Below are 26,400 nucleotides of genomic sequence, written 5' to 3'. Positions count from 1 at the left end.
AAATTGAGCTGTGGCATTTTTCCTTTTTAAATCCGCCTTTTTTCTGAGCTAATTGAAAGCTGTTTAGAGATCCGTGGTTCTTTCACAGAAAATGATGCATTACTGTAAACTGAACACAATATAAAGTATTTAAAATGAGTTAAGCTTTACACATGTGCCGCAGTGACATTACTGCAGGTGTGATTCACTGACAATCACTTCCTCACTGAATGTTTCAGTGGTGCAGTTGCTCAGGCCTCTGAATCTCTGTTTTTTTGTATTTACCTGCTGCTGATGCTCCTCATGCTTACCTCTGGTCTTACCTTTGCTTCTTCCCCTCTGCTTGGATCTTCACCCATGTGCCTGTTGGACTGTCCTCTCCTCTGTAAACTCAGAGACCTCCTTGCCCTCCCCATTACACATTCTGGCTAAACTTGATAAAAAAAATACTGTAAAACCTAGGGATGGGTATTGATAAGATTTTAACGATTCCGATTCCATTTTCGATTCTGTTTAACGATTCGATTCTTTATCGATTCTCTTATCGATTCTTTTTTTTTTTTTTTTAAAAAGGAGAACACTAAGGTCGATTAGCTCAGAGCTTTGTTTTATATCTTCTCTTTGAACAAGATAGAAATTTAGGAGTAACATGGCCTTACAAACCCAACAGTGAGATCTTGAGAGATCCAGCCTACGGCTCTTCAATGGGGTGTCACAGGGTCCCCAGGAAAAAAAATTGTAAATGTAAAATAATAAAATAAATATTCTTGTGAGACATATCACATATTGACGGGGTCGGGTTATGTTAAAAAGTATAAATTGTTATACTTTGTTCATTGGTTCAAAGGTACCCCACACTTCTTTTTTTGTTTGCTTGTTTGTTCTGGTGTATTTTTCATTTGAACTGTTACTCTGCCAGAGTACTCATATTTACAAGATGGCATTGAACGCCCCATTGGTGTATCAGGAAAACTATTTTGTACGTATGTTCCTTGAAGGGGATTGAAGTCGTTCTTTTTTCCACCGCAGCGAAGGGCTAGGAGTAGGAGAGGAGCTGCTGTATGTTTTTGTTATCGAATCGATCTGATTGTGAAATAAAGCATATGCAGTGAGAAAGCAACTCCAGGAGTCATCCCTGCCTTAAAGCTGCAACATTCTTCTGTAGCAATAACAAAGTATAACATAAATTGTTCTGTGGCAATTACACAAGAATATCCAGTAATGTCCCTGCCCACAATTAAACACATTCACTTACCAAAAATCGGGGGCATCTGCTGTGGCAAATGGGTGCAAGCCTTTGACCACAAACTTAGACACTGCTCGGTGACATTAGTCTATCCTGGCCTGAAAGGAGACGCTACCGGTAGACTGCAGCGAGAACTGCCAGCGAGCGCCAGCCAGACTCTGTCTGTCTCTCTCATCATGGTCACCTACATGTACAGTAATGGCAGGTCTTGTAATAAGGCAGATTGCGCTAACATAATATGCACTGTTAGTTGATTATTTACCTGCCGCATTAACGGGAGAGGACGTGCAAACGTTAGCGCTGCTGCTGGGTTGAGAGTCACGAGTCCGGAGCGGAATTAAAAACGCGTGTCATCGCGTGTTTTGTGAGCAAATGCTTTTGCATATTCGTAGTGTTTCCTCCCTTAAATGAAATATCTACTTTGCAAGTTGCCCTGTTGTCATCGGTTCTCATAAAGTATAATCAAACTTTTGAGCGTTTGAGCCGCTTAGGCGCCGTGTTTCCTGCCAGGTAAATGACGCTCCGCAACGTGGTGACGTCATTCGGGGCGACTGGAATCGATAAGGGAATCGTTTGCAAAAATGGCAAACGATTCCAAGGAATTGAAACAGTGGGAACCGGTTCTCAACAAGAACCGGTTTTCGATACCCATCCCTAGTAAAACCAATGTGTCCTGCATTTGAGTCCAATTATCATGAACATAATTTCTCTCTTTTTAGTTAATAGATCAGATTGTGTGCTTTATAACATGTTTCCTTTATTTGCCTTTTCTTTCTGTGGTCATGTTAAAAAGCAGAGTGTAGTATATTGTTAGAGAATTGAGCCTGTCCACAGTAAAATAGTCACTTCTTTAAACTTAGTCCAAAATGGTGAGAAGAACCTTAACCTCACCTCAGAGTCTGACCTTAAACAACATTCAGTGTTCTGTTCTTCTTTCTGCTTTGTCCTCTCTTGTTTTCATCCATGTTTCTAGAGTTACATTTATTTATACTTTGTGTCGGCTCAGTGATTTATTTTTCTGTCTGCAGGTAGAAAAATCATTGACGTTTGCAGATGACACAGATGCTGTTATGTTTTCAGTGACTGAATGGAGATCATTGCAGTTTTCTTTGTTCTTTTTCCACAGATCAGACCACGAGCAGACTGCACTCCAACAACCCCGTCCACACTACATTTGACTGGTACTCACACTGCCCTTGAACATAAACTAAACAACATGTTGATTCCACCATGTTAGAAGATTTATAGAACTATCATATCATCCCCTTTATGCCTCCGTACTTAAGTAAGTACTTAAGTAAGTAAGTACTCATTCACCCCTCTTTCTGTCATGGTATAAAAAGCTCAGGTTTGCACAGACACACATACTACGTCTGAAAAGAAGATCCAAGGTAAAGTGTTGGGTCGGGTAGTGAGACTATGCTTAATGGTAATTTGTGACATGACAATATTGCTGTAATTTCCAGAGAAATTGATGGCGGAAGGAAGAAGATCTTGCACAGTTCATTTTGCACTTGCATTAGAGCATGAAGCAAAGGTGGAGAGTCAGACAACTGAAACTGACCAGTTGAAACAACAGCAGTTTTTTTTAATCATACGCACTGGACTCTAAACTAAAAAGTGATTATTAAATGTGAAAAAATGTAAAATTGCTGTACTGCATGGTAATTGGTTTGTTTCAGTGTCATGGAGCTGCAGATGTTTTAGAACATAAATCCTGAAAAATGCAACCAAAACCACCCCAAAAACATTATATATATATATATATATATATATATATATATATAAATATATATATATATATATATATATATATATATATATATATATATATATATAATTTTTTAGGGGTGCAACGATACACAAAATTCACGGTTCGGTTCGGTTTGATACTTTGGTGTCACGGTTCGATATTTTTTCGATACAAAAAAATGTTCATGCATTTTTAATTTGTCATTTATTAAAATTATAAATATATATTTTAACTCAAAAGTACTGTTTTTAAATTTAACCCTAACCCTTGTGCGTGTTTTTTATTTTGACAGTGAATGTGCACCTGTGGACCACTTATGTGCAGCCCTGGTTATTTAGCTCGTCATATTGCAGCCACAGAAATTCTTTTGTCCATGAAACCATAAAGCTGCACTTTCTTTTTGCCTTATAGTCTGATTTGTCATAACTTCTCCGTTTTGTGGTAAGCTTTTCTTTGGCTGTCACTTCTTCACCCTGACCTGTCTTATTTGGCTCAGCAGAACTAAAATATATATCCTGCTGCTTTTACACACGCACTCACATAAGCTCAGCGATTCTCTGCGCGATCAACCTCTCACATGTTTAAGCTTGCTGCGGGAGATTTCACTTGTCATGTTTGCATAGTAAGCTAACGATTAATAAGACGATGTCAGAGGAATTGGTGCACAAATTATCATCACTCACAGATCAGTGCTGTCGCTCTCTATACACAGTTCGCACGATTGCAAAGTGAAAGCAAAAAAACAAGCGCAAATTCAAACGCGACTTCAATATGTCACATATTGACAGTGGCTCACCGATGCCAATGACATAATTACCCAGCTACATTTCTGAAAGAATGCAAAAGCATTGACATAGATTTTTCCTACAATAGCCCGACGGGCAGGGCAGAGATAGATTTTGGTAGCCCGACTGGAAAAATCGCTAGCCCCGGGACGTCGGGCTAGCGATATTGCAAGCCCTGTATCTGATTGAGGAATCACTCATCTTTGGAAAAGAGAGTTTATTACAGAGAAATGGCTCTTTCCAAAATAAAAGCTATACTATCCGCTTCTTCTGGGCTATATTCTCAGCAGCATAAGGAGAATCATGTGCTAACAGCTGTCTAAATGACTCGGCTAAAGTTAGTAGCATGCTTGCTTTTTTTTGTCTGCTTCCACTTGTCTTTGCACTAGGATGATGTCGGCGTAAATGTGCAGTCATATTCGTTGTGTTCCCACTAGTGCTTTCAGGTTAATCTCGTTGAAATGACCTTAACGCCACAACACGGCAAATCTCCGTTAACGAGCTACCGCCGATCGCCCCGTGCATGGGGCTAGACGGCCAACACGTTAACGAGCTAACTGCGCTAACACACTAGTTCCCACCCATGTAATTGAGCATTGCGTGGCACATCCAACATACTGTTTTACTTTAGTCCATGACTCGCTTACCTTCAGGGTCATACGTCACATTAAAACCAAAATAATTCCAAACGCCAGATCTGAATGAGGTTCAATTTGCCTGTTGCAAGTAGAGCTTAACTTCTGTCTCGCTAGCTTGCCCTGCGCTCTTCCTTCTGACGATGCTGTCTGTGTTGAGCGCTCAGTGGATCTGCGCTCGACAGTGCAGCCTAGGCGGAGTAGTCGAACACAGATTCACTGAGCGCTCAACACAGACAGCATCGTCAGAAGGAAAATTGATAAAATAAATTACAAATGTTGTATTGTTCGATACATATGCGTACCGAACCGAAAGCACTGTATCGAACGGTTCAATATCGATACGAATATCGTTGCACCCCTAATATATATATATATTAGGGGTGCACGATACACAAAATTCACGGTTCGGTTCGATACTTTGGTGTCACGGTTTGATATTTTTTCGATACAAAAAAATGTTCATGCCTTTTTAATTTGTCATTTATTAAAATTATAAATATATATTTTAACTCAAACGTGCAGTTTTTAGATTTAATGTTGCTGAAACAACAAAGGGATAAAATAAATCTATCTGATCAAGAAATCACTCATCTTTGGAAAAGAGAGTTTATTACAGAGAAATGGCTCTTTCCAAAATAAAAGCTATACTATACGCTTCTTCTGGGCTATATTCTCAGCAGCATATTAAACATATCAGGTCCCCATAAGGAGAATCATGTGCTAACGGCTGTCTAAATGACTCGGGTAAAGTTTGTAGCATGCGTGCTTGTTGTTTTTGTCTGCTTCCACTTGTCTTTGCACTAGGATGATGTCGGCGTCAATGTGCAGTCATATTCGTTGTGTTCTCACTAGTGCTGTCAGCGTTAATCTCGTTGAAATGACGTTAACGCCACAACACGGCAAATCTCCGTTAACGAGCTACAGCGGATCGCCCCGTGCGTGGGGCTGGACGGCGTCAACACGTTAACAAGCAAACTGCGCTTCACCTCTTCAGTTCTGAAAGCTGATGGAGAGTCTCGGGTGTTTAACTCCCAGTGAGGTTGTGATGCTGGCGGAGGTCCTGAGAGTGGATGACCCACCCTGCTGTCAACTGAGTTACTGAGGTCACATGGGTCAATGTGTGAGGGGGGAGGGGGGGGGGGGGGTGAATGGCCCGGAAGTGATCCCAGGACTATGTTATAGGTAGCCAACACTTTTTCCATGTTTGAACTTAATGTGACCACTAGAGGGAGGTATGTGCCTCTTAGTGCCATAAGCCAGCTGTGCAGCAGGCAGGTTGTTTGGCTTCATTTTTGCACAATGGGAGGAGGCGCTGTCGCGTCGTCCATGTTTTCTACAGTCATTGATTTGGACACAGCCAATGTGTTTAGTTTTACTCTTCCCCATGTGATGTCATTATGTCCATTTGTGTCAGCTTTTTTCCCAGGTGCCTCCACTTCCCCATCACCTCATATGTGTATGTAAGTCTTCTGTCTCCCTTTGTTCATTGTTGCTTCGTCTGTGTTCCCACCCCCATGTCCTCATAGTCACAGAGTCATAGTGTGTGTCATAGTGCCCTCATATTATCACAGTATGTCATAGTTGTTCATAGGTTTCTTAGTTCTCCTGTCACCAGCCAAATAAAGGCTCGCTTTTGGTTTCAAGTTCCATCTCTCTGCCTATGTCTGTTCGTGGGTCGTCTACATACACTCCACAACCGAGACAGGAGAGGAACCTGATAACAGCTGAACGTTCTTTTGTTCACACGGAAAATAGGTGTGAAAGGCAAAATTATAAATTGTTTCTAAAAAAAATTAAATAAAGCTGTTTTATTAAATGAATATATACATAATGCAAATGTGCTCATAAATGAGTTGACTCTGTGTTTTCAGAGTTAACAGATTCATTCAGCGATATTGTCTGGATCTGAAATATTGCAGGTACACGCAGAGTGCAGAGGATTTTTACACATACACTGATAATTGTTTTCTATAAGTCTCTGGGTCAGGAAGTCCAAACATGACGTCCTGAACTGGGCCTTAGAATAAGCTGAAGGATAACATTAGATAATCAAGGCAGGATGTTTTTTTGTGTCCATGTGTTTCTGATTCCAGGAGGAGCAGATACCAGGTGAGGTCGGATGTGGACGGGGAGGATTCGCAGCAGACTGCCACGTTGGATTTGGGAGAAGATAATAATATTTTGTCATTGTCAAAGTATAAAAGCTGTACAGGCCATTTCAGGGTTAGGGTTGGGGTCAAAGTGAAACTAGAAATATTTAGAATCACAATGAGTTCAAAGCGTGAGGAGGTCTGATGTTCCAACAGTGTTCAGGATGAGAATTATTACCTGCAATGCTCCAGTTTGACCTCATGGTGGCAGTGCCGTCTCACTGTTATAATGGCTACACTCAGACTACAGGAGAGAACAAGAGGCTGTACTAAAACTCTGATGTTTTATCGTGTGTTTATGACATCATGCTGACGTCAGCCTGATAATACCTGTTGATTCAACTAAACAGCCAAGGTTTCCAAGGTTCTTAAATGAACCACAAACTACAGGGTAAGAGTGAGCTGCTGAAAGTCAGATCTGTTCTTCAAAGCAGACTTTCAGCTTTATTACAAACTAAGAGTCGGATCAGCACAAATACTGACACAGAGATGGCTGCTGGCACTGCGCTGCTCTGCTGCACTTTGCTGTTTGTCCTTGTCTTCGTCTCTGCAGGTGAGATTGAACTAAACTGAGTTTCTCTCTGAGATAACAAGAAGTACAGGAGGATTATTTTCATCTGGATTCAGTTTGTCTGTGTGTGAAGGAGACACCAGGCTGGGTGGACACTTAACATCTGTAATCCAGCTGTGACAGAGACAAAGAAGTGTAATGTGTGTGTCAGTGTGATGTGTTGTAGTGTCAGGAGTCAGGATGCAGCTACAAAGCTTCTTGTTCAGTGTATACAAACAGCTGTAGCTCCATAAAGGCAGCATGCAGAGACTCACAGTGTCTTATAATGAGAGGCTGCTTTCTCTCACACATTATGTTCACTTATTATCAGCACATGTTGTTGTTCTGTGGAAGCTAACATCTTGTAGTTTCTGACACTTTGCATGTTTAGCATGAGGCTAAAATTCCCCCTCAGTGGGTCACTGGTGACCTGCTGGATGTTCAGAGGTTCATTAAATCCAACATGACTAAAAACTCAAATGTCAAAGTGTTGTTTCCTCTTTCAGAGCAGAAAACCATCACAGCTGAGTCTGGACAGGACGTCACTCTGACATGTCGAGCTCCAAACAACAACATTAGAGTAATAAAGTGGGAGAGATTTGACCTGGGAGATGATTATGTGCTTTTGTACCAGGATGGTCTCCCTGATTCAACACACCAGCATCCATCTTTTAAGAACCGGGTGGATCTGCAGGACAGACAGATGAAGGATGGAGACGTGTCTTTGATTCTGAAGGATGTGACGATTAATGATGCTGGAGCATACGAGTGTCGTTTCTTCATGGAAGAAACTCGCTCATGGAAGTCCATCAGCAGCCTCAACCTGATTGTTACAGGTGAGTGAGTAGAGTTGAGTGTGTGTGTGATCAGAGGTGAAGCTGCTTCCTGGTTGTTGATGTGTGTTTGTTGTATGGATGAGCTGGTGGATGTCAGAGGTAGACAGATGTTTCTCCAGCTGTTGTCTTTGTGGCTGGTAGTCTAGAGTTGTAGAGCAGCATTGTTTGGTTAGAGCAGAAACAAAGACATTTATGAATCCGTCTCTTCTTCTCTTGCTCTCTAACTCGTCTGTAAACATGTGTGGGGAAACTCAATGTTAAAGCCTACAGCTGGAGGGGGAGGGGAGGGGTGGAGCTGGTGGTTGTGAGTCTGTGAAAGTGAATCCTGCCGGTGCCATAGCTGCTGAAAACGTACTTAGTGCAGACACAAAACGTCCATCAGCTTCAAAGTGTGTCAGAAAAATGTCCACATGGTGACTGATGGATGAGAGAGGTCCCATTGTTGTTGTTGTGCACAAATCATTGAACAACACAAACACTTAGAGCTGCTTTCAGTGCTGCCTGTTTTGTTACTGCACACATTTCTGATGGTCCTACAGTCCAACGTAGCAAACATCTCCCTGAAGCCTCTTCTTAGAGACCAAAGGTTGGATCAGAGCGAGCAGCTGAAAGGACACATCTATGAATGCAGTCAGAGACTTTCTCACAACCTCACACTTCATCTGGTCACATTTACACTCAGGTTCTCTGTTAGTCACTGAGATTACAGACTCGCACATTTAAAATAATCTGAATGTTGGATCAGATGAAGTTAATATTTTTTATTTCTTGAACATATGTTTAATTAGCATGTTGCTAAAGCTTTAAGTAATGCACTGGTGACCTGGTGTATGTTAACAGGTCAATTAATCAAATCCAGAATAACTCAAATGTAAACTAAACAGCATAAATATTAAACATAAACAACATCATATTTCCCCCATGGCACAGTCCACTCAGCACTTCCTGGAGTTTCTCATTTGATCGTTCATCGACACTCATGACTTACAGAGACTCTGATCATCAAACACAGGAATAAAACAAGCAGTGAGCACAACAAAGGATTATTAAAGAAGGAATATTAACTCTATTCTAACTCTAGTAACTCTACACCAGGAAACCACCAAATCTTCTGCAAACGTGATTTTAACCAGTCAAAATGTTTTTGGATATTTATTTAGTGTAGAAACCTAAAAAGTCAGTTTTATTTTTAGATGTTTGGTTGTTTTGAACAATTATATCAAACTGTAAGTATGATGTTTGGTATATAGTATTATATATTGCATGGTATTGATATATTGCACTGTTTGAAGTGCTTCGTATATAAAAGTAGTAAACTGTGTACACAGTGTTTGGTGTGACAGAGCTGTTGTCACTGAATCACAGGTTCAGATGTTTCAGCCTCATAATAAACAAACACGTTTTCAGAGACTCGAGGATTTGACCTTCCAAAAGTCTCAGACATGTTTTAATGAGCTCTCACAGTCTGCAGCCAAACAGGTCAAATTATAAAGAACAGCTGGATCAACCCAACATGACCTCTGACCCCGAAGCAGCTGTTAGACCTGTGTATTTGAAAAAAAAATATGATTTTTTTATGGTGAAAGCAAGATTCCAGACTGCAGTTTTGGTCAGATCATGTTTTTAAATAAAAAGCAGAAAAATCAACATTAACATTTTCTCACTTTATAAATGTTATGAATGATTTTTTCATCTAATCTCCTGAACTAGAAGAGGACACCTCACAGCTGTTTCTCACCTGCAGGTCAGCCAGGAGGAGACAGAGATGAACTGTGAGTCGGACGATCTGAGGACAGACAGAAACTCTCCTGAACATCCAGCAGTCGACTCTGATGATCATCATGTTCAGACTCGGACCAACAGTGTGTGTCTGTGCTGTCAGTGACTCTGAACTACAGTTTATTCATCTTGTTCATGAGATTTACTGACACAAAGTCAAACTGTGTTACAAACACACATGAATTTCTGATCTCAGAGTCAGTGAGTGTTGGAGCTTCAGGTTAGACAAATTAACTATTTTATGTTGGTGTGATTGTTTATTAGCTTCATGTGACTTTTTCTTCTTTAAGTACAGTCCACTGGAAAACACTTTGTATAAAAATCATCTCTTTGGCTGACATTGTTTTTAGTTTGTAAACCAATCTTACCCAATTTAAAAGATTGTACAAACTGTTAACGTCTCTCTCTGATCCTGCACTGAGACGTTTGACAACCTCTTCAACTTTTCTTTAACATGACACACTGTTCAGGTCAGATTTAACCTGCTTTGACCTTTGACACCAGCAAAACATCCTGAACAACTTTGCTGGGTTGAGACCTGATTACTTTTCATAAACAGACCCATAAGACTCAAAAATATGAAACATATTTTCACATTTATACTGTTGTATAGATGATGCAAACCTTTGTACACTGATGCTCTTTTGGGTGAAGTTTGACTCATTTGTTTAGATGGATTTTCAGATCCACCAGTTTGGCTCAAGTTAGAAACATTGTGATTTTAGGGAAAATTGCCACTCATAATGTATAAATATACACATCATGTTTGTGTGGATTTGTAATGAGACAGCAGTGAAGCAGTGAAGTCATCCTGTTGCCCACAGAAACAGACTGTGAATTAGTAAAGTAACACATGGAGCGCATGAGGAACAAAGGTCATACATGTATCTCCTGAAGTGGATTCTGGGTCTCTGACTTCCTCCCACAGTCCAAAGACATCAACGGGTGTTTTTTATTTATCCGTGTATGCTGTGTGTGAATGTGTGGTTCCTACAGAACTTAATGGTCAGTAACACTAACATATAAACATGAGTGCATCACATCAGCACATGAAAGAACAACAGTGTGGCATTAATATTACAGCAGTGAGGACAGTGTGATGAACTGATGCTCTGATCTCTGGTCTGACCAAAGCTTTAACTCCAAACATCTCTCCACTGTTAGAGCTTCTGCACTGTTTCAGGTTCAAATCATGGTTCATATTTTCATGGCCTGATGGTGTGACGCCTCCACCTACATCACTGAACTGCTCCACTTCTGTACTCTTCTCTCTGTGGCCTTCTTGAAACGTCCTCTTGGTGTTTGTGGGGTTTTTCTCAGTTCATGTGTGCCTTATAAGAGTTTGTTTTTTAAAGACAATGACAATCAGTGAATTGTGCCGCACTTGGTGGTGTTTGTAATTCAACTTGACTGAGGTTAAATTTCTTTTTTATAATGGATTTAATTTGTTGATATTCTAAAAAAATTTTCTTGTTGATCCCATATTGTGCAACTAGTCTGTCAAATGGGATCAATTCTGTTCCCTCCAATATATGTTCTAAGTATTTAATTCCTTTACAACTCCATTCTGGGAAGTTAATCATATTATTGTTTTGTAATATGTCAGGGTTATTCCAGATAGGAGTACGTTTGCATGGGATTAGTGAAGACTCCGTTATTTTTAGAAACTCCCACCATGCTGTCAGAGAGGAGCTGATGTTGATACTTTTAAAACATTCATGTCTTTTGATGTTTGAGCTAATAAATGGTAGGTCTGAAATCTCTAGATCCTTGCATAGTGCCTGTTCAACATCTAGCCAGGGCTCATCTAGGAAGGTATGTTTTGACCATTCTGAGATGAACTGAAGCCTGTTGGCTAAGAAGTATTGGTGAAAATTAGGCAGATCTAATCCTCCTCTATCCTTGGTTCTTTGTAGCGTTTTTAAGCTGATACGCGGGGGTTTATCTTTCCAAAGGAATTTGGAAATATATGAATCTAGAGATCTGAACCAATCTTGTGATGGTTTGTTAGGGATCATCAAAAATAAGTAATTTATTTTTGGCAAGATCATCATTTTTATAGTGGCGACCCTTCCCATGGGTAAAGATTTCCATCTAGTCAGATCGCCTTCTACTTTCTTTAGAAGTGGGATGTGATTTAATTTAGTTAAGTCTGAAAGCTTAGGAGAAACATTAATACCTAAATATTTAATATTTCCTGATTGCTGTGGGGCAGAGGAAGAATTATGGAAGAAGCAGTTAATGTGGAGAACTGTAGATTTTGGCCAGTTAATTGAATAATCTGAAACTCTTGAAAACCAGTTTATTAGAGTAATTACCTCAGAGAGGTTGGTTTGTGTGTTTTGCAGAAAAAGCAACACATCATCCGCATAGAGACTGATTTTATGTTCTATGTTCTTACATTTTATGCCCTTAATTGTTGTAGCCTGTCTAAATGCTGCTGCTAGAGGTTCGATAAAAATTGCAAAAAGTGAAGGGGAGAGTGGGCATCCCTGCCTGGTGCCCACTCTATCTATCAGAGTCTATCAGATTGTCAATTGTGGCCTGTGGAATGTTGGTCCACTCCACTTCAATAGCTGTGCGAGGTTGTTGGATATTCGTGGGAACTGGTACACGCTGTCGTATACGCCGGTCAAGCACATCCCGAACATGCTCAATGGATGACATGTCCGGTGAGTATGCTGGCCATGCAAGAACTGGGACATTCTCGGCTGCCATCTGCCCTGAACAATGTGAACCATGATTCATCCGTGAAGCGCACACCTCTCCAACGTGCCAGACGCCATCGAATGTGAGCATTTGCCCACACAAGTCTGTTACGGCGACGAGCTGGAGTCAGGTCAAGACCCCGATGAGGACGACGGGCATGCAGTTGAGGGTCCCTGAGACGGTTTCTGACAGTTTGTGCAGAAATTGTTTGGTTGTGTAAACCAATTGTTCCAGCAGCTGTCTGGGTGGCTGGTCTCAGACGATCTTGGAGGTGAACCTGCTGGATGTGGAGGTCCTGGGCTGGTGTGGTTACACGAGGTCTGCGGTTGTGAGGCCGGTTGGATGTGCTGCCATATTCTCTGAAACGCCTGTGGAGACGGCTTATGGTTGAGAAATGAACATTCAATGCACGGGCGACAGATCTGGTTGACATTCCTGCTGTCAGCATGCCAATTGCACGCTCCCTCATTGCTTGTGGCATCTGTGGCATTTTGCTGTGAGACAAAACTGCACATTCCAGGGTGGCCTTTTGTTGTGGGCAGTCTGAGGTACACCTGTGCACTACTCATGATGTATTAACATTTTGTCCACATCATCCTCTTCATGCATGTTGTCTTACTCCAAGCTGTATAGGCTCCAAAGCCTACTACCAATTAAGCATATTAGGTGATGTGCATCTCTGTAATGAGAAGGGGTGTGGTCTAATGACATCAACACCCTATATCAGGTGTGCATAATTATTAGGCAACGTCCTTTCCTTTGGCAAAATGGGTCAAAAGAAGGACTTGACAGGCTCAGAAAAGTCAAAAATAGTGAGATATCTTGCAGAGGGATGCAGCAGTCTCAAAATTGCAAAGCTTCTGAAGCGTGATCATCGAACAATCAAGCGTTTCATTCAAAATAGTCAACAGGGTCGCAAGAAGCGTGTGGAAAAACCAAGGCGCAAAATAACTGCACATGAACTGAGAAAAGTCAAGCGTGCAGCTGCCAAGATGCCACATGCCACCAGTTTGGCCATATTTCAGAGCTGCAACATCACTGGAGTGCCCAAAAGCACAAGGTGTGCAATACTCAGAGACATGGCCAAGGTAAGAAAGGCTGAAAGACGACCACCACCGAACAAGACACACAAGCTGAAACGTCAAGACTGGGCCAAGAAATATCTCAAGACTGGTTTTTCTAAGGTTTTATGGACTGATGAAATGAGAGTGAGTCTTGATGGGCCAGATGGATGGGCCCGTGGCTGGATTGGTAAAGGGCAGAGAGCTCCAGTCCGACTCAGACGCCAGCAAGGTGGAGGTGGAGTACTGGTTTGGGCTGGTATCATCAAAGATGAGCTTGTGGGGCCTTTTCGGGTTGAGGATGGAGTCAAGCTCAACTCCCAGTCCTACTGCCAGTTTCTGGAAGACACCTTCTTCAAGCAGTGGTACAGGAAGAAGTCTGCATCCTTCAAGAAAAACATGATTTTCATGCAGGACAATGCTCCATCACACGCGTCCAAGTACTCCACAGCGTGGCTGGCAAGAAAGGGTATAAAAGAAGAAAAACTAATGACATGGCCTCCTTGTTCACCTGATCTGAACCCCATTGAGAACCTGTGGTCCATCATCAAATGTGAGATTTACAAGGAGGGAAAACAGTACACCTCTCTGAACAGTGTCTGGGAGGCTGTGGTTGCTGCTGCACGCAATGTTGATGGTGAACAGATCAAAACACTGACAGAATCCATGGATGGCAGGCTTTTGAGTGTCCTTGCAAAGAAAGGTGGCTATATTGGTCGCTGATTTGTTTTTGTTTTGTTTTTCAATGTCAGAAATGTATATTTGTGAATGTGGAGATGTTATATTGGTTTCACTGGTAAAAATAAATAATTGAAATGGGTATATATTTGTTTTTGTTAAGTTGCCTAATAATTCTGCACAGTAATAGTCACCTGCACCCACAGATATCCCCCTAAAATAGCTAAAACTAACAACAAACTAAAAACTACTTCCAAAAACATTCAGCTTTGATATTAATGAGTTTTTTGGGTTCATTGAGAACATGGTTGTTGTTCAATAATAAAATTATTCCTCAAAAATACAACTTGCCTAATAATTCTGCACTCCCTATAGTTTAGTGGTAAGGAACAGCTACAGTCAAACTGTAGCTCACAAACATAAATGATTTTGAGACTCGTTGTGGTGGAAAGCGCCTCCACTTCCTGCCCTAGTAGATACAAGCACCGCAGCAGGTAATGCTGTTAGGGCTGCTGTGATGAAAGACGCTGTATGAATACAGAGGAGTTCTGGGTGGCAGCAGATGTTTGGCTTTTTTTAAAGCTTTTTACTGGTTTTTGTTATTCTGACTGCCCACTTTTACAATTATATGCTGATCTAAAGTGTACATTTGAGCCCTGAAATTGATGGGGGGTTATGGTCCAAGAGCACCCGTGAATTTTGAAAAACCTTGAATTTTGGATGTGGTAAAACAAAATGATTTTATAGTTTAAACCCTGAATATATAAATCTGGGGATGCAGGACTTTAAGAACAAAATGAAAAACACTCGAGATAGCTACATGTATGATGTGGGAACGCTGGACTGCATCTGCTGGAGATGCAATTAAGAGAGATGAACAACGCTCTCGGATTGGCTACTTTCAAAACCCCGCCTCTGAGTACACTGGCATTTCAACACTCAAAGGTGCGTTTTCCTTTAAAACAACTGCGGAGTCCTTCAGTAACTTAGGTCTTGATGCCCAAACAAATAACGATTTAGTAGAACTGTTGATCACCAGACTACATGTTTGCTGTAAGTGACATGATGATCTAAGAACCACGTGTTTTAGCACAAAAAGTTATAAAAAGAAGAAAAAAAAATCCACAACACTTTTTCCAGTTTAAAAAAATGAAATATAAAGTTCACAGATTAAAAAACAAAAAAACAAACTGTATCTGTAAGTATATTATGATAAAAAAAAAAGTTGTTGTTTTCAGTGTCGTTTAGGTTGTGGATGGACTGGGGACAGAGTTTTCCTCCACCTGGTGGCTCTTCATGTGCGTTTTCAGACAGTGGCTCTGGGTGAAGGCTTTTTCGCAGATGGTGCACTGGTACGGTCTCTCTCCGTTGTGGGTCCTCATGTGGACCCTCAGGTGTTCCTGGCGAGAGCACGCCTTCCCACAGATCGCGCACACAAACCGTTTGATGCCCAAGTGGCTCCTGATGTGGTTGGTCAGGTAAGTCTTGCGTTTGAAGAAACGGCCGCACTCAGAACAGCCGTACGGTGCCTCACCAGTGTGCACTCGCATGTGACCCTTGAGTTCGCCGTTGGACACGAAGCCTTTGCTGCACACGCCGCAGACGTGCGGCCTCTCGCTGCTGTGCGTCTTCATGTGAGTCATCAGGCTGCAGTTTGACAGGAAGGATTTGCAGCAGACATGGCAGAGAAAGGGTCGCTCCCTGGCCATGTGGATCTTCTCGTGGGACTTCAGGATGCCGGAAAGTTTGAAACGCTTCCCGCAGATTTGGCAGCCATACGGCCGCTCTCCAGAGTGAGTGAACTTGTGGCGGGTCAAAGATCGAAGGTCACAGACAGACTTTCCACAGATATTGCAGACGTATCTGTCTTTGCTGGTGTGTGTCTTGCTGTGAGCTTGGAGCTGCGCCTTCAAACCAAAGGATTTTGGGCAAATGTCACATTTGTGTGGTTTCTCTTCCACATGGACCCAATGGTGAACATTCAGACCAGACATGTAAGCAAAGGTTTTGCTGCAAATCTTACATTTGAATGGCCTGTCTCCTGTGTGCAGAGAAATGTGGCTGTTAAGACCAACGATGGAGAAGAAAGATTTCCCACAATATGAGCAGTCGTGAGTTTTCTGGTGAATTCTGATATGTCTCTTTAACTCATCCACAGATTCAAACTGCTCTCCACAAACTCCACAACCACCCTGTGGCTCCTCCAGGTGACTCCAGGTGTGTTTGATCAAGCTGCCCAGGTTCAAGTACCACACTCCACACACTTTACAGGCTATTTTACTCTTCTCTATCTCCTTCATGTCACTTTTGCGCACTTGTTTCTTCATCTTTTTTGTCACCTGGAGCTCAGAAACAGGTTTAAAGCATTTGTCTACAGCCAAGGCTTTGTGTTCATCTTTGCTGTCCACTTCCCTCTCACAGGCCTCTTCATCTGTTGGCAGGTCTTGCTTTTGTGATGTTGTGCTGCTGGCCAGCATGTCCACACTGGGACTGTCTGTATGCTGATCAGAGCTGCTGTGGAACAAAACGGTTAAAGTTAAGTTTTTAAGTACTGAGCGTCTGTAAATAAAAGCCATAGGTTTCGTCTACTTGCAATAACTAAAAACAACAAACTTATCCATTAGAGAACTTGAACCACAGAATTTTGGGTTTGGTATTCGTTAGATCAGAATTTGTTCCCTCAGTAATTTTTTAAATTTCATGTTTTTCATTGAATTATCACAATCCAGTATGAGGTGCCGTAAGGGACATTATTACTGAAACGCTCTCACACACACTACTGAAATGCTCTCACACACACTACTGAAACGCTCTCACACACACTACTGAAACGCTCTCACACACACTACTGAAATTTTACCTCTCACACACACTACTGAAACGCTCTCACACACACACTACTGAAATTTTACCTCTCACACACACTACTGAAACGCACTCACACAAACTACTGAAACGCTCTCACACACACTACTGAATCGCTCTCACACACACTACTGAAACGCTCTCACACAAACTACTGAAACGCTCTCACACACACTACTGAAACGCTCTCACACACACTACTGAAACGCTCTCACACACACTACTGAAACGCTCTCACACACACTACTGAAACGCTCTCACACACACTACTGAAATGCTCTCACACACACTACTGAAACGCTCTCACACACACTACTGAAATTTTACTTCTCACACACACTACTGAAACGCTCTCACACACACTACTGAAATGCTCTCACACACACTACTGAAACGCTCTCACACACACTACTGAAACGCTCTCACACACACTACTGAAATTTTACCTCTCACACACACTACTGAAACGCTCTCACACACACTACTGAAATGCTCTCACACACACTACTGAAACGCTCTCACACACACTACTGAAATTTTACCTCTCACACACACAACTGAAACGCTCTCACACACACTACTGAAATGCTCTCACACACACTACTGAAACGCTCTCACACACACACTACTGAAATGCTCTCACACACACTACTGAAACGCTCTCACACACACTACTGAAATTTTACCTCTCACACACACTACTGAAACGCACTCACACAAACTACTGAAACGCACTCACACAAACTACTGAAACGCTCTCACACACACACTACTGAAATGCTCTCACACACACTACTGAAACGCTCTCACACACACTACTGAAATTTTACCTCTCACACACACTACTGAAACGCTCTCACACACACTACTGAAACGCTCTCACACACACACTACTGAAACGCTCTCACACACACTACTGAAACGCTCTCACACACACTACTGAAATTTTACCTCTCACACACACTACTGAAACGCTCTCACACACACTACTGAAATTTTACCTCTCACACACACTACTGAAATGCTCTCACACACACTACTGAAATGCTCTCACACACACTACTGAAACGCTCTCACACACACTACTGAAATTTTACCTCTCACACACACTACTGAAACGCTCTCACACACACTACTGAAATTTTACCTCTCACACACACTACTGAAACGCTCTCACACACACTACTGAAACGCTCTCACACACACTACTGAAACGCTCTCACACACACTACTGAAATTTTACCTCTCACACACACTACTGAAACGCTCTCACACACACTACTGAAATTTTACCTCTCACACACACTACTGAAACGCTCTCACACACACTACTGAAATGCTCTCACACACACTACTGAAACGCTCTCACACACACTACTGAAAATCCAAGGCATTTCAGTTGAACAGGAAGGCATTTCAGTTAAACAGGAAGGCGTTTCAGTTAAACAGGAAGGCGTTTCAGTTAAACAGGAAGGCATTTCAGTTGAACAGGAAGGAGTTTTAAATGAACAGGAAGTTGTGTCCAGACCAGGAAAGTGAAGGAAAAAGTGGTACACTTCAAACCACTACACAGATGTCTACTCAGCAACCTGCTAGTAGCCTAAGTGAAGCAGCCGCATTACTCAACAGTATATTATCCTCAGCAGAGACCATCAGAACTTTGTCAAATGCCACAGTCGTGGGGCAGCAACCTGTTGCAAGTACCAGTGTGGACGGACTGGATAGTCACTTAACATCCCTCTTTCCCTCACGTCAACGTAGCAGCTTGCCCATGCCAGCGACATCTACAGTCAGGAGAGAATGTGCACCTGCACCACGTTATCAAACTCGGCAATGCTTCGGCAGCTGGACATCAGGCACCAGAAGAAAAAGGTAGTTACAAAGTTTAATGAGTTTGTATTCACTTGCCTGAAATGGGGCCATATGTAATAGTCTGATATTTAATAATATACTGCAGGGCTCGCAAAATCGCTAGCCCGACGTCCCGGGGCTAGCGATTTTTCCAGGCTACCAAAATCTATCTCTGCCCTGCCCGTCGGGCTATCGTAGGAAGGAAAAATATATGTCTATGCTTTTGCATTCTTTCGGAAATGTAGCTGGGTAATTATGTCATTGGCATCGGTGAGCCACTGTCAATATGTGACATATTGAAATCGCGTTTGAATTTGCGCTTGTTTTTTGCTTTCACTTTGCAATTATGTGTTATGCAACTGTGTATAGAGAGCGACAGCACTGATTGGTGAGTGATGATAATTTGCGCACCAATTCCTCTGACATCGTCTTATCAATCGTTAGCTTACTATGCAAACATGACAAGTGAAATCTCCCGCAGCTTAAACATGTGAGAGGTTGATTGCGCAGAGAATCGCTGAGCGTTATGTGTGTGTGTGTGTGTGTGTGTGTGTGTGTGTGTGTGTGTGTGTGTGTGTGTGTGTGTAAAAGCAGCAGGATTTATATTTTAGTTCTGCTGAGCCAAATAAGACAGGTCAGGGTGAAGAAGTGACAGCCAAAGAAAAACTTACCACAAAACGGAAAAGTTATGACAAATCAGACTATAAGGCAAAAAGAAAGTGCAGCTTTATGGTTTCATGGACAAAATAATTTCTGTGGCTGCAATATGACGAGCTAAATAACCAGGGCTGCACATAAGTGGTCCGCAGGTGCGCATTCGCTGTCAAAACAAAAGACACGCACAAGATAAGAAGTTGCAACGCGTGTTTGCGTACATAGGATTTTCTGGAGGAGGACAGACATTTGTTTAGAACTCTTAAAGATGTCGAAGAAGCTCCTTTAAGCAATTACTTTGGTTTTCCTCCACCTCCAAAGAAATGTCAGAAGGAGTCCGAACCACAAAAGAAGCACGTATTCTCGGAAAAGTATAAAAAAAAGTATATAAAATTAACCCTTATGTTTGCCTAACTACAACACTTTTGTCTATGAAAGCATTCTGTGTAGGGGTTTGGATAGTGTTCTGCTGTCTGCATCTCAGTATTATTAGTTATCACTTGCTGTTGTTTATGGTATCTAATATTTATATTTCAGAGCTATGGCCCAGCAGCATGACCATTTCAACAAAGATGTTATACTACTTCCAACTCCATCATGGGGAGTAGTGTGCAAACAAGGTTCAAAATTATGGTTACACAAACATGGGCACATCCTCAGTGCTTTTGAATTCCAGAAGACCTGGGACAACCAAACTGTCGTGAAACACCTCAAGGAAAGCTTTGGTGAACGCCTTCCAGAGGATGTCAGGTAAAATACTATTGTTTATTGTTACTGTGTGTATTCATGTAATGACTTGTACTTAAAGATAATATACCAAAGTAAAGAAGTTTAAAATATCATTCATCATTATAAAAACATATGACTATACCAGTAGAATTTAAGTCATAAAAGCATACACACAAACAGAACAATATATAATAAAATATTTAACTAATACTTAAAATATTTAACTAATTAGCAATTGCTGTTGTCCCTATTTATTTTTTGTAGCCTCGAGTTTCTAATGGCTTGTGGCAATAAGCTGGTGTCTCCAAAGCTCCAAGTTGGTCAGGAGCTGAATGGGATGCTGATCCTAAAGGTTTTTAAAACCAAAGCCCTCTATGTAAGGCCATCAAGGACACTTTTAGTAAGTTACTAAAAGAATGAAAAGTAATCATGATTTGGGAAAAAACATGTCAACAATTGGGCTTCTAACAAAATAGAATATATTTATTTAAAACAAGTGTTTGGGAGCAATCAATATGGATATTTCTTATTTTAATATTTTTAAGATAAGCTATAATTACTTGCTTTTGATATATGTTTTTGGTCTTTTTCTGTTGAAGAGTGAATCAGATGAAGACAAAGATCCTTCCCACATCAGCTCCAAATCAGCATTAAGCAGTTGTGCAACTGATAAGGACAGTGACAATGATTGTTTTGAAGTTGATAGTTCAAAAATCCAACAAGACATGAGCAGCCAAGTCACTACAAGGTTAAGAAGTCATGTTAAAGGTGATAACCCTGGCACTAGCAGTGATGAAGAAGATGATACTGGGACCAACTGTATTCGAAGGAGTGTTGGTAAAAGGCAACGAGCAAAGCAAGGAAGTGATGGGAACAGCATTTGTGATGAAGGCTACATGGCAAGAAGTGATGACAAACCTAGCACAAGCAGTCACAGCAGAGATTTCAATGCAAGAAGTGAAGACATCCCTGCCATGAGCGTTAATGATGAAGATTATTCTTCATATTTAACTCTCGTGGCATCGCTTTCTGGCGATTCTTCAGATGATGAGGATTTAAATCAAGCTATAATTGCGAGCTTGGAGAATCAGATGTGAGTAACAAACATACAGAATTTGAGTTTGAGACATAATTTGGGCTTTCCAGAATTGTCAAATCAATATAAACCTTTAAAGCTTTAACTCTCTATGATCAGTGTGACACATATTCTCAAATTCTGTAACATGACTACATGGCTGATATATTTTATTTTCTGTTTTATTTTCTTTTTTTAGTGCAGAAAAAGTCCCTGTTCAAGAGATACTGCTGGAACTATCAAGCAAAATTAGCACAAAACAGCAGTGCAAATTTAATATAAATCGCTCTGCTGTGTGGGAGGGAGCCTTGCGTGGTTTTCAAAGGCTATCTTATGATCCCAACTTGATGATCTGTGTGAAATTCTCAGATGATATGGGGAAAAATGAGGAAGGGGTTGATTTAGGTGGGCCAAGGAGGGAATTCTTGAGACTATTGATGGACACCATTGCCAGGTCAGCCATGTTTGAGGGGAAAGAAAACTGCAAGAACTTGGCTCTTGACAGTACTGGTAATTACCTATTTTTCTAAGATTAATAGTGGGAACTGTTTAACTGATATTTATTTTTACAGGCAACATTACTGACAATTTTGCTTTTCCTTTTATTCTGTTGCTTTGCAGCTCTCAGAGGGGACTGGTACTACATCTCTGGGAGAGCCATTGCAGTGAGCTTGGTACATGGTGGTCCACCACCTAACTTTCTGTCACCAACAGTATTTTCCCTTCTGGTTGGAAATTCAGCAAATCCAGCCCTGGAAGACATAGCTGACCTGGAACTCTTTGAAAAAGTCCGAAAGGTCTCTATATGTTTATTTTATAAATCTTATAGTGAATTGAAAATAGTTTGTGTTCCAGTTTTCTTTTGCAGGGAATGTTTATCCGGATCAGTCTGGCCATTGCTGAATGCCAAGTTTTTATATTTTGCTGCTATATTAAACTAAGATTCAGTAGATAAGGGTAGACGAAAGAGTATATTTTATCATTTTTTTAAGCACATTGTAAACATATTAAAAAAATATGTGTAGTCATTTGACTTCCAATGTACGCGCGGGCATATTGTGATTGTGTAGACCACTGGTGGCTGGGTTCCTTCTAATAGGTTATAAGACTACTGAGTAACTTCCATAACAAGCCCTTCCTCTGCTCTTTGTGATGCTAGATATCTCAAAGTACAACCCTTGAGGACCTTGAAAAGTCAAAAGAACCTCTGCTTGATTACTTGGCCAATGCAGGATGCCTGAGGCCTATGCGTTCACTAAGAGACAGGGATCTGCTGGTACATGATATTGTCATGTTTCAGGTCATCCACAGGGTTCAAGGTCCATTTCAAAGGTATTTTGGTATTCTGTGTTTTTCAGATTAATTAAAATGTGATAAAAATCTTACCTATTAATCAAAATGGCCAGTTAATAACCTAGTATAACTGATTGTGCCAAATTGATAATATACAATTAACTTAGAAGCATGAAATTGCAGAATTATTGAATAAAATTTCTTTGTGCTGTTTATCCAGATTTTGTGAAGGTCTGAAAACTCTTGGGGTTCTCGAGAAAATGAGGAGGCATCCAGACAGTTTTCGCCCACTGTTCTGCTATGAGCCACATATGCTGACTGCTGACCAGGTGGATGATCTTTTCAACATTCATTTATCTCCAGAAGGAAGCAACAGAAGAGCTGCTGAGGAGACAGTTGTTACCTTCTGGAGAGACTATCTCCAAGATGCAGAAGGTAATTGTCACTTTAGTGCACAATAAATAGATGTAACGATTTATAGGTTAGCATTTCTGAAATCTTTATTTTAAATAACATACTCATATAACAATAACACCACATTACCCTCTTGGTTGTAGTAACATTTTTACATAGTTCTTTGAGACTATTGAAAGATGAAAAGCATGCTCTATAGTCATTGCAATAACAGTCATTAAGATTCTTGCTTTAGATTTGTACTCACTGACAATTTATGTTGGCCAAATGAAATAACCTTTTAACACTTTTTTCCTTCTCTGTTTTATGCAGAAGAAGAAGGACCTTCCAAATTACAGAAGATATTGGCCTTTGCAACTGGAGCAACTGCGGTGCCACCTATTGGCTTTTCCCCAACACCCTCGATTGAGTTCATTCATAGAGGAGACGATGACTTCTCTTCTACACCAATTTTCCCTCTTGCCAACACGTGTGTTAACTGCATTAGGCTGCCACTGCATGTTTCATACCAGCTGTTCAAGGAGAAGTTTGATTTTGCATTAGGTAACACTTACGGCTTTGGCAGGGTATGAACACATTATGCTGGAGGAGTTTGCGTGTTTCTCTTTTGTATTGGTCTCTCTTTTGATTCAAAGTGAGTATTGAGTATTAACTTGTTAAGGTTTTAATATTTCCAAATTTACCTGCTTCAGTCAAATTGATGTTTTAAGACATCAATTTGACAAGAAGTGATTGTTCTTCAGGATTCATACAGGTAGATACCAATTGTTTAACAGCACGTCAGAAGTTAATTTAGATTGTTGAGTTTGAATATACAAAATTTGTGTCACTTTACTCATTTCATGTGTATGTCCATCGGTTTTTGATTTGGTTGTCTTTGTGTCTGTTTATTCTTCTGCCTGTGTCAGTTTCTGTTTGACAACAGAGCTGTCATTTTATCATTTTAAAGAAAATGGTTTCAATATGTTAGTTTCGATCACATATGTTTTCTGAAATGTTTTTTTTATATATCTTTTTTTTATTTTTTGCAAAATATTTTATTTAATGTAGAAGGTGTAAAAGTGAAGAAAACACATCTATTCCATGATTTCCATCATTTTCTAATGGATTCACTTGTTGAATTATGTTCATTGCAGTCTCATTTATGTTGATGTCAATAGCTGGAATATTGACATTATTGTTTGTTTGAAGTTCTGGTAATGGCCCTTCTTCATCAACGCCATAATAGTTATCAACATGAAAAATGTCATTTATAAACGACAGGATTCCCACATTGTTTGTGACACCTGTATGCCACAGCTGAAGAGGGGTCTGTCCTCCTTGTGTAGAGAGACCATGGTTGTTCCACTGATTGACAAATTCTGCTAATGCTCTTTCAATCCTTGGCAAATAAACATAATGCAGACAAAAAAGATGTAGCTCATTCAGTGAATCCAACATACCCTGTTCTTCCATAAAGTTAAAGATATTTATAAAGTGTCTTGATACAACTCTGTTGAGTTCTGCCCACAGTCTTTCAATTCTTTGGTTATGTACTGAAACACCTGTAATAACACTGCCTACTCCTCTTCTCTGTAACATAAAACGAGCAACCTGTATATTTTCCATACCATGATCACACCTGACCCTTAAGGGCAAACCAAAGTTTTGTATTCCTTCCAAAAATAATGACAAGACACTTGAGGCTCTGTTATTGGATAAGCAACGTAAGTATATGATAGTTCGGCTGAAGCCATCAACACAGCCATGCAGGACCAAGCGCCATCTAATCAATTTGTGGTTGCCGTCAAAATGCCTGTTGAGAGATCAGAAAGCATTACTACAGTTCCACATGTTTGTTCATATTATTTAGTAGTGAATTCCTGACCCTGTACTTAAACAAAAACTAGAGGTTTCATTTTGTACATTTACTTCAACAACAGCACACCTCTGTCTCTCACACACACACACACACACACACACACACACGTGCACACACATACACACAGTGGCATAAAATGTCTTTTTCCACACTACGTTTACCTGGCACAATTGATGTTAGAGATTAAAATTGTGATGTAAAATAAAGGATTAAACAACTCAACAGTATATACATTAGACAACATCTAAATTGATGTACTATGAATCCCCCAAATATTTAACATACTTATATCAATTTCAGTTTTTTTGGTTATTGTTATTTTTTTATTATTATTATCTTATGCTGATCATATAGATTAACTTCAGTAATGTTTTGAATGAAGGACCATTAATTTTGATGTATTGTGTTAATACTTTTAAACACAAGGCCTGATCATTTGTTTCAAACCAGTGAACTTACCATAAGTGGTTGGGGGCCTGAACACTATAGATCCTTCGCCTTATCGCATGACGACGTCTAAATGCACGTCCAATAGGATCCACTTCCTGTAGACTTTGTCTGACCCTCCAACGTTGAACTCTTAAGCCACGAGATCTCAGACTTCCAAGAATGTATACTTCCCCTGCATTTGGAGTGTTCTGTAGGATATCCGTCACAAGGCCATTCAGTTCTTGATTTGAAATATCCACATAGCTTAATGGCTCAACTCCCAAAGTTTGTCTGTGTCTGTACAGGGTTCTTCGACTTATTCCAAAGCATGATGCAATTCTCTGCCATGTCATACCAATGGAAACAAAGTGAGAAATCTGTTCAGCAGATATAGTGTATCGTGGCCGACCTGGATGACCACTCAAGGTGGTTGGGGGTAACAATCTGTGGGTCACATAAGCAGATCTCTGTCTAGCATCATATTCATGTAGCAAGCTGCAAAAGCATCTATACAAGGATTGTAGTAGGTTGGTGGCAACCCTATTATTGGGATCATATCGAGATACAGCAGCAAGAAATTCTGATAGAGTTCGTGTATGATCATCTAGCTCTCTATAAAGCCGCTCTTGTCTGATATTGTCCGAATTTTCATTTTGGAGCGCCCCAATACATTGCAGAGCACAAGTAAAAAATCTTTCAACATCTTCTTCATTGGTTCTCACCTCAAAAAACAAAGAAAGTATGTAAAAAATGACAAGGATCTGATGTAATTTCATTGTAGATGAGGTACTGTCAGACACAGTCTTTCCAGATTACACGGGCAGCTAGCATAGCCAGGATGCCCCGACTTGTTGCAATAGGCTGCTACCCTACAACAATGTTTGGATAGTCACTGATGAAGGCAAAATATTTTTCAATTATACCTCTAACAGACTGTTGTCGACGTCACCGCGGTGTTAGCTGTGCATTAACGTGTTATTTGTTTTTCCTCACCTTCCTGTGCAGCTAAAATGCCTTCCTGTTCAATTGAAATCCTCTTGGTTTTCATTAGTGTGTGTGAGAGCG

At 40.7% G+C, this 26,400-nt stretch overlaps 1 protein-coding gene and 2 long non-coding RNA genes across 3 annotated transcripts; 1 reads left to right on the top strand and 2 right to left on the bottom strand.

Annotated features, from left to right (window-relative positions):
• Positions 1 to 504: 504 nt before the first annotated feature.
• On the bottom strand, positions 505 to 1,878 carry LOC145425805 (uncharacterized). Its single transcript, XR_013906545.1, has 2 exons — positions 1,488 to 1,878; positions 505 to 1,409 (listed from the first exon to the last, which is right to left on the bottom strand). It is a non-coding gene; the product is annotated as an uncharacterized LOC145425805 (long non-coding RNA).
• Positions 1,879 to 18,544: 16,666 nt separating this feature from the next.
• LOC113012513 (uncharacterized) lies at positions 18,545 to 23,808 on the top strand. Its single transcript, XM_026152769.2, has 9 exons — positions 18,545 to 18,901; positions 20,072 to 20,284; positions 20,528 to 20,663; positions 20,863 to 21,356; positions 21,538 to 21,848; positions 21,960 to 22,135; positions 22,498 to 22,670; positions 22,852 to 23,066; positions 23,358 to 23,808. Exons 1-9 carry the CDS (start codon positions 18,603 to 18,605, stop codon positions 23,615 to 23,617), a joined length of 2,277 nt encoding a protein of 758 aa, XP_026008554.2. The 5' UTR covers positions 18,545 to 18,602; the 3' UTR covers positions 23,618 to 23,808.
• Positions 23,809 to 23,998: 190 nt separating this feature from the next.
• LOC113012514 (uncharacterized) lies at positions 23,999 to 26,137 on the bottom strand. The gene is made up of 2 exons (XR_013906591.1): positions 25,366 to 26,137; positions 23,999 to 24,840 (listed from the first exon to the last, which is right to left on the bottom strand). It is a non-coding gene; the product is annotated as an uncharacterized LOC113012514 (long non-coding RNA).
• Between the last annotated feature and the right edge of the window lie 263 nt (positions 26,138 to 26,400).

The sequence above is a fragment of the Astatotilapia calliptera genome, chromosome 3 (genome assembly GCF_964374335.1).
Source record: "Astatotilapia calliptera chromosome 3, fAstCal68.1, whole genome shotgun sequence".
Classification (NCBI taxonomy): domain Eukaryota; kingdom Metazoa; phylum Chordata; class Actinopteri; order Cichliformes; family Cichlidae; genus Astatotilapia; species Astatotilapia calliptera.
The sequence above is the reverse complement of the archived record's forward strand: the minus strand, read 5'-3'. Positions and strand labels throughout refer to the sequence as shown.